Genomic DNA, 9,515 nt, shown 5'->3' with positions numbered 1-9,515 from the left:
AACTCTCCTCACTCTCACAGTCAACTCTTAGTTAGAGTCAACTCTCCTCACTCTCACAGTCAACTCTTAGTTTGAATCAACTCTCCTCACTCTCACAACTCTTAGTTAGAGTCAACTCTCCTCACAACTCTTAGTTAGAGTCAACTCTCCTCACTCTCACAGTCAACTCTTAGTTAGAGTCAACTCTCCTCACTCTCACAACTCTTAGAGTCAACTCTCCTCACTCTCACAACTCTTAGAGTCAACTCTCCTCACTCTCACAACTCTTAGAGTCAACTCTCCTCACTCTCACAGTCAACTCTTAGTTAGAGTCAACTCTCCTCACTCTCACAACTCTTAGAGTCAACTCTCCTCACTCTCACACCTCTTAGAGTCAACTCTCCTCACTCTCACAGTCAACTCTTAGTTAGAGTCAACTCTCCTCACTCACAACTCTTAGAGTCAACTCTCCTCACTCTCACAACTCTTAGAGTCAACTCTCCTCACTCTCACAACTCTTAGAGTCAACTCTCCTCACTCTCACAGTCAACTCTTAGTTAGAGTCAACTCTCCTCACTCTCACAACTCTTAGAGTCAACTCTCCTCACTCTCACAGTCAACTCTTAGTCAGAGTCAACTCTTAGAGTCAACTCTCCTCACTCTCACAACTCTTAGAGTCAACTCTCCTCACTCTCACAACTCTTAGAGTCAACTCTCCTCACTCTCACAACTCTTAGAGTCAACTCTCCTCACTCTCACAACTCTTAGAGTCAACTCTCCTCACTCTCACAGTCAACTCTTAGTTAGAGTCAACTCTCCTCACTCTCACAACTCTTAGAGTCAACTCTCCTCACTCTCACAACTCTTAGAGTCAACTCTCCTCACTCTCACAGTCAACTCTTAGTTAGAGTCAACTCTCCTCACTCTCACAACTCTTAGAGTCAACTCTCCTCACTCTCACAACTCTTAGAGTCAACTCTCCTCACTCTCACAACTCTTAGAGTCAACTCTCCTCACTCTCACAACTCTTAGTCAACTCTTAGTTAGAGTCAACTCTCCTCACTCTCACAACTCTTAGAGTCAACTCTCCTCACTCTCACAACTCTTAGAGTCAACTCTCCTCACTCTCACAACTCTTAGAGTCAACTCTCCTCACTCTCACAGTCAACTCTTAGTTAGAGTCAACTCTCCTCACTCTCACAACTCTTAGAGTCAACTCTCCTCACTCTCACAACTCTTAGAGTCAACTCTCCTCACTCTCACAACTCTTAGAGTCAACTCTCCTCACTCTCACAACTCTTAGAGTCAACTCTCCTCACTCTCACAACTCTTAGAGTCAACTCTCCTCACTCTCACAGTCAACTCTTAGTTAGAGAGTCAACTCTCCTCACTCTCACAACTCTTAGAGTCAACTCTCCTCACTCTCACAACTCTTAGAGTCAACTCTCCTCACTCTCACAACTCTTAGAGTCAACTCTCCTCACTCTCACAACTCTTAGAGTCAACTCTCCTCACTCTCACAACTCTTAGAGTCAACTCTCCTCACTCTCACAACTCTTAGAGTCAACTCTCCTCACTCTCACAACTCTTAGAGTCAACTCTCCTCACTCTCACAACTCTTAGAGTCAACTCTCCTCACTCTCACAACTCTTAGAGTCAACTCTCCTCACTCTCACAACTCTTAGAGTCAACTCTCCTCACTCTCACAACTCTTAGAGTCAACTCTCCTCACTCTCACAACTCTTAGAGTCAACTCTCCTCACTCTCACAGTCAACTCTTAGTTAGAGTCAACTCTCCTCACTCTCACAACTCTTAGAGTCAACTCTCCTCACTCTCACAGTCAACTCTTAGTTAGAGTCAACTCTCCTCACTCTCACAACTCTTAGAGTCAACTCTCCTCACTCTCACAACTCTTAGAGTCAACTCTCCTCACTCTCACAACTCTTAGAGTCAACTCTCCTCACTCTCACAACTCTTAGAGTCAACTCTCCTCACTCTCACAACTCTTAGAGTCAACTCTCCTCACTCTCACAACTCTTAGAGTCAACTCTCCTCACTCTCACAACTCTTAGAGTCAACTCTCCTCACTCTCACAACTCTTAGAGTCAACTCTCCTCACTCTCACAACTCTTAGAGTCAACTCTCCTCACTCTCACAACTCTTAGTTTGAATCAACTCTCCTCACTCTCACAACTCTTAGAGTCAACTCTCCTCACTCTCACAACTCTTAGAGTCAACTCTCCTCACTCTCACAACTCTTAGTTTGAATCAACTCTCCTCACTCTCACAACTCTTAGAGTCAACTCTCCTCACTCTCACAACTCTTAGAGTCAACTCTCCTCACTCTCACAACTCTTAGAGTCAACTCTCCTCACTCTCACAACTCTTAGAGTCAACTCTCCTCACTCTCACAACTCTTAGAGTCAACTCTCCTCACTCTCACAACTCTTAGAGTCAACTCTCCTCACTCTCACAACTCTTAGAGTCAACTCTCCTCACTCTCACAACTCTTAGAGTCAACTCTCCTCACTCTCACAACTCTTAGTTGAGCCTCGCACTTCAACGCTCTTAGTTATTGCGGGAATTGACCCACTATGCAGTTTAATTTCTGCATCCTATGTCGTATCGCTGAATCTATCTTTAAAACATGAAAGTCAATTGCAGTGATTGCTTGCTGTGAGAGACCAACTGAGCTGGGTATCTGTGGATGTGCATTTTGTTTGTAGGTTGTAAAACGTTTTCAGGCCTCCGTTATGGAAAAGGAGCCTCCCCTCCCTCTTCCCCATTCAAATCTGTCTCTTGTTTTCATCTCATTGCCATAATTTCCATTGGGGACTTCCTAACAATCCTCTTCTTTCATGTGTCTCTCTCTGTTCTCCTCTCAAGCTGTCCCGGTCAGCTCAATGCAGGCCCTGTGTTTTCTCCACTGCGATAGTCAGAGGGACTGGAAATTCGTTTAAGGTCTGGGGTCGAAGGTCAGTTTGAAGGCACCATATGCGCATGACGTCATGGCCCGAACAGCACTGTGTGGCAGGGGCGCAGAGGACTGCAGACATGAATCACAGCACTCACTGTTGATGCCTGACTTTGGGCATTGCGTCATTCAGAGAGGTGAGGGCTGGGACAGGGGTAAGGGGCAAGGGTCTCTGTTCATATGGAAACGCTAAAGTAGCGTCCCCGCTTCTTGTTCTGGCAAAGGATCAGAGTGGAGAGGGAGACTGAGGGTCAAGGCCCCACACTCCCATGAATAACAACAACAACCCACGCGCTGCCAAAGACCCAGAAAGCATCAGCCATCACTGCACTGTTGCACACTGATAATAACACATCAAAACAGCACACAAAGTTTGTGCATTTTGCTTCCATGAGGAATTCATTTTGCTGACATGAGTCTGCATGTCAGACAGACATCTACATGTCAGTCTGGAGAGAATGCACAACGCCAGGGGCTCTGTATGCTTCTACAGCTAAAGCCCAGGGGGTCATCTAGTCAGCACATCTAGACCTACATTATATCAAACTGCTATCAATGAGGGAACTGGAATGTGACCAGCAGCACCAGGTAAAGCCCCATTAGCACTGGGAAGAGGTGACCAGCAGCACCAGGTAAAGCCCCATTAGCACTGGGAAGAGGTGAGTAGCAGCACCAGGTAAAGCACCATTAGCACTGGGAAGAGGTGAGTAGCAGCACCAAGTAAAGCCCCATCACCAGGTAAAGCCCCATCAGCACTGGGAAGAGGTGAGCAGCAGCACCAGGTAAAGCCCCATCAGCACTGGGAAGAGGTGAGTAGCAGCACCAGGTAAAGCACCATTAGCACTGGGAAGAGGTGAGTAGCAGCACCAGGTAAAGCCCCATCACCAGGTAAAGCCCCATCAGCACTGGGAAGAGGTGAGCAGCAGCACCAGGTAAAGCCCCATCAGCACTGGGAAGAGGTGACCAGCAGCACCAGGTAAAGCCCCATCAGCACTGGGAAGAGGTGAGTAGCAGCACCAGGTAAAGCACCATTAGCACTGGGAAGAGGTGAGTAGCAGCACCAGGTAAAGCCCCATCACCAGGTAAAGCCCCATCAGCACTGGGAAGAGGTGAGCAGCAGCACCAGGTAAAGCCCCATCAGCACTGGGAAGAGGTGAGCAGCAGCACCAGGTAAAGCCCCATCAGCACTGGGAAGAGGTGAGCAGCAGCACCAGGTAAAGCCCCATCAGCACTGGGAAGAGGGAGCAGCAGCACCAGGTAAAGCCCCATCAGCACTGGGAAGAGGTGAGCAGCAGCACCAGGTAAAGCCCCATCAGCACTGGGAAGAGGTGAGCCCCATCACCAGGTAAAGCCCCATCACCAGGTAAAGCCCCATCACCAGGTAAAGCCCCATCACCAGGTAAAGCCCCATCACCAGGTAAAGCCCCATCACCAGGTAAAGCCCCATCACCAGGTAAAGCCCCATCACCAGGTAAAGCCCCATCACCAGGTAAAGCCCCATCACCAGGTAAAGCCCCATCACCAGGTAAAGCCCCATCACCAGGTAAAGCCCCATCAGCACTGGGAAGCCAGGTCAGAGGCAGTTAAGAGGCATGATAAACCTGGAGACCAGAAAACAAAGGTTATAACAGTAGTTAATAGCATAGTTCCTCATTATTGTCATTACCGGTGAATATTGCCATCAGTGAATTAACTAGTTGAAGCAGTAGTACAACGCACTGCAGATTAGGAAGCACAGTTCCCCTTTTCAGACAGACTGCTATGTAACAAGTTCCCTGGGAAACAATGTCTCTCAGATCAGTATAATGAAAGCCAGGAAAGTAAATGTAAATAAGTTTTGTTTTCTGAATAAGCTTGAATAATATTTCTTCCACAAAATATGAATTGTGTAGAAACTAGAGCTGCACTTTCTTACATTGCCTAGTCAAAGTAAATAAACATTTACTGGACCAAAACCCAAAACACCAATGGCAGCAGTAAATGGCAAAGGCTGAAGTGAATAGTCAAATAAAAAGTGTATTATTTATTTTTTTAGAGCTAAAAACATTCTTATTCATGTTCTCTAATTACAAACCTAATACAGATGTCAGTGTTACCACATTTCCATTTGGTCAGTCAGAGGCAGACTGGCCATAGGGTAGTTCAGGGAAATAACAGATGGGTTGGTCCATCTTTGGCTCATTGGGTCTGTCTAAATTGAGGGTTTTGCACAAAATGCTCATTATTTAGATAATAATGGGAGCCTTGAGAGAAAAAAATGGGCAGTTGTGGGGGCCTCGAGGAAAATAATGGGCCTTTGAGTTAGAAATGCCCGGGCCGGTTTCTCGTCCCAGTCTGCCCGTTGTCAGTGTCACCACATATCCAAACTCACAGTGACTGGTCGTGTCTCCGTCCACCTGGGGGAATTGAGGAAGTGCTCACATGACCACAAGTTTTATAAGTTAAACTAAATCAGGTTTTCAGAGGGAGGTCTCTCCACAGGTCTTATAAGTTACGCCAACCAAATCTGGTTTATGAGAGCGAGGTATCTCCACATGAAATTAGATTCCAAATGAGAAAATCAAACAAAAGTAGGTAAAGGGCTGGCACCTAGCAGTGCACATCATGAGAAAGAGACGTTAAATGTGATTACATGGTCGGCCAGTCGGTGTGAGCACCACTTAGCACACACTGAGTGCCGCTATGTGAAAGTCTTTGGTGAAGAAATGATTTATAATGGTCTGAATAATTGTGCACATTTTTAAAAAACTTAATTTACAGTAAGATCATCCAGCACATTGTAGCATCAACAAAAACAGTTTATTCAATCTCAAATCACACCCCTTCCTACAGTGCAAATTACAACCAATTTGTTTTAACTCAGTAATGAAATAAATCAATCATTTGCATTTGGAAATTTTTTTAATTCAACAACAGTAATCTTTCATTCCTAGTAAACATTTCCATCATTATTAAGGTTACCTGCGGTTTGGTCACTTCACATATTATATTATAATTCCTAGTAAACATTTCCATCATTATTAAGGTTACCTGCGGTTTGGTCACTTCACATATTATATTATAATTCCTAGTAAACATTTCCATCATTATTAAGGTTACCTGCGGTTTGGTCACTTCACATATTATATTATAATTCCTAGTAAACATTTCCATCATTATTAAGGTTACCTGCGGTTTGGTCACTTCACATATTATATTATAATTCCTAGTAAACATTTCCATCATTATTAAGGTTACCTGCGGTTTGGTCACTTCACATATTATATTATAATTCCTAGTAAACATTTCCATCATTATTAAGGTTACATGCGGTTTGGTCACTTCACATATTATATTATAATTCCTAGTAAACATTTCCATCATTATTAAGGTTACCTGCGGTTTGGTCACTTCACATATTATATTATAATTCCTAGTAAACATTTCCATCATTATTAAGGTTACCTGCGGTTTGGTCACTTCACATATTATATTATAATTCCTAGTAAACATTTCCATCATTATTAAGGTTACCTGCGGTTTGGTCACTTCACATATTATATTATAATTCCTAGTAAACATTTCCATCATTATTAAGGTTACCTGCGGTTTGGTCACTTCACATATTATAAGGTTAAAACTCCTGTTTCACGTCACTGACAGCAACAGTATATGCATTTGATACAGTTTAGGGTGTCTGTCTGTTTACCGCTGGTTAAACTCTGCAATAGTTTTTGAACAAAAGCTGAAGAGAATGTTGGCTGAAGAAGAGCGTAAGATTCCTTCCCTTCTGTTCCTCTGGCCTCCCTGGAACATGACAGTCAGTCCACCATTTTGTTTGAGTCAGAGTAGAATCTCCTACTCTTCGTCATTGTCCTCAGTAGCTGTCTCCTCCCCATCGTCTTCCTTCTGACGTAATAACGGTAGTTCCAGGTCTGGGCTGTTTTCGATGGGCAGCAGTCTCAACGAGGGAACTTTACCTGGAAGTCATTAGAAAAAGAATACAGAATTACTGTATGTAAAGGCTAGCTAGTTGAAATACTGTACCTCGGAACCGTCGGCAGAGCTGGCTTCGTTAACAAGCAATTACAACATACCTCATATACCGACTACACCAGGAACAGATTAACAACAATTTGCTTCATTGTACAGTGTATGGTACCACATACAGCTTACTTATGGAATAGTAGTTTTTTTCTTTCTTTTCGATATGCGGGTAAAAGACCAATTCTTCCCAACAACAACAACAACAACAACAACAACAACAACAACACAATGACGGTCTGTAACTAGCTTCCATAGGCAGACTGGTTGCCTCCCACATTAACAATGTTCCCGACATACACGGTTTCCCTAGGTTTGGAATCCCGAGATTAGGTGGTAACTGACCCAGTTCTGCTTTCTGTATCAGGACCTGCGTGAGGGTCCACCGGATCCCGCCGATGAACGATACCAGCAGTACCATGATGAAGCCCTTCATGTTAAACTGGGTCGACTTGAAGGTGAACATGAACAGACCGCTGGTTATCAGAAGGACCACCCCGATCGGGTATGGGTTCTGGAGAAACAGGGGGACTTGGGGAGAGGTAGGGGGGTCAGCACAGAAGCCGATCGGGTATGGGTTCTGGAGAAACAGGGGGACTTGGGGAGAGGTAGGGGGGTCAGCACAGAAGCCGATCGGGTATGGGTTCTGGAGAAACAGGGGGACTTGGGGAGAGGTGGTGGTGGGGGGGGTTCTGGAGAATGTAGAGGCGAAAGAAACGCACACCTATTTAGGCGAGGTGCTGGCTAGAGGAACACTGTATAAAATAAAGAAGAGCCGCACACTCTAGGAGCTCAGATGCAAAAATATTTATCTCCAACGTTTCGACAGACAAGCTGTCTTCATCAGGGTATAATGACAAACATTGCAGAGTGACTCGTTTATATAGTGTCAAAAGACACACAGGTGACTGTAATCATGGCCAGGTGTGGCCTGATATCATTGGTTAATTCTCATATATTAAAATAGAATACAAAAAAACCTAAATTGATAGCGTACAATCATAGATACAATTTGGCTACATAAGCCTACAAACATTTACAGTGGCAAAATCACAATAATCACAAGAATGGCTTCAGATCAAAGTCTACGTTGAGACCGAAGGGAGCAAGGGTCTTTAAATTAAAGATCCAAGCAGCCTCTCATTTTAACAATAAATTGTCAAGGTCACACCCTCTCCTAGGGAGGGTGACATGTTCGATGCCAATATAACGTAGAGACGAAATAGAGTGGTTTCCTTCCAAAAAGTGGGCCGCAACTGGGTAAGTTGAGTTTTTGCACCTAATGGTGCTACGATGCTCCGAGACACGAACTTTTAATTTGCGCTTTGTTTTACCCACATCATTTACACCACAAGGATAAGTTATAAGATAAATAACTGCCTTAGTGGAGCACGTGATAACACCTTTGATTGGGATCTGTTTCCCTGTTTGGGGTGTTTGAAGGATCTACATTTATAAGTGCCATTGCATTGAGCACAGCCATTACACTTGTAGTTTCCATCCAGTAGGGGCGCAAATACACGTTGTGCAGGGATATCTTGGGGTGGTAAATCAGCGCTTACCAATTGATCTCTGAGGTTTCTGCCCCGCGACAATGACCAAGGGTAGGTCCGAAATCACATTACGGATACAATCATCGAATCTTAGAATGTGCCAATGTTTGTGAACGATTCCCGTAATTTGTTCAGAGCACTTAGAATAGCAGGTAGTTAGAACGCAAGAATGCTTCTTTTTTTTGTTTTGAATTTTTTCAATGGCAGTATTAAATCTGAACATTTTTGTACCCCCTCTACTTTAATTTTTTTTGCGTCTCAGCCATATTTCTGATGAAATCTGATTTTGATTTGACTTAATTGGCTGTAGGGCAAACTGTTTTTCAAGGGAAGCGGGTGACAACTATCAGCCCTCAACAAACTGTTAGGATCAGTAGGCTTCCTGTAATGATCAGTGTATAGAACATTATCTTCACACAAGATCAGAAGATCAAAGAAACTGATTTGACGTGTATCAGATTACATAGTAAATCTCAGATGCTCAGAACAGGAGTTAAGAAAAGCATGGAACGCCTGGAGCTGTTTAACATCACCCCTCCATAGAACAAAAATATCATCAATATACCGTTTCCAAATAATGATGTGAGGCAAGAAAACATTTGAGAGGATTGAAAATGGACTTTCTCCATGTAACCCACATACAAATTAGCATAGTTAGGAGCCATGGGGGATCCCATAGCAGTACCCTTCGTCTGAATAAAGAAATCATTTAGAAACATGAAGTAGTTGTGTGTGAGTACTATTTCAGCCCAATGTTATAATGCAGGCACTGGAAGGTAGTTCATTAGGGTCACGTTGCAGAAGAAAATGTTCCATAGCTTCAATACTGCCCTCGTGTGGAATATTTGTGTATAACAACTCAACATCAAAAGTAACTAACAAAGTGTTATCAGGGAGAGGAAGGATCAAGAGATTCAATAATAGAGATCATACTAGTGGTGTATTTTACAAAGGAGGGGGGCTGTTCTGAGATCATACTGCTGGT

At 43.7% G+C, this 9,515-nt stretch overlaps 1 protein-coding gene across 1 annotated transcript; it reads right to left on the bottom strand.

Annotated features, from left to right (window-relative positions):
- Nucleotides 1–6,256: 6,256 nt before the first annotated feature.
- LOC112221474 (solute carrier family 35 member C2-like) lies at nucleotides 6,257–7,674 on the bottom strand. The gene is made up of 2 exons (XM_024383614.2): nucleotides 7,323–7,674; nucleotides 6,257–6,913 (listed from the first exon to the last, which is right to left on the bottom strand). Exons 1-2 carry the CDS (start codon nucleotides 7,441–7,443, stop codon nucleotides 6,792–6,794), a joined length of 243 nt encoding a protein of 80 aa, XP_024239382.1. The 5' UTR covers nucleotides 7,444–7,674; the 3' UTR covers nucleotides 6,257–6,791.
- Nucleotides 7,675–9,515: the final 1,841 nt, after the last annotated feature.

Source organism: Oncorhynchus tshawytscha, linkage group LG22, assembly GCF_018296145.1.
Source record: "Oncorhynchus tshawytscha isolate Ot180627B linkage group LG22, Otsh_v2.0, whole genome shotgun sequence".
Lineage (NCBI taxonomy): Eukaryota > Metazoa > Chordata > Actinopteri > Salmoniformes > Salmonidae > Oncorhynchus > Oncorhynchus tshawytscha.
This window is presented reverse-complemented; position numbering and strand designations above follow the sequence as displayed.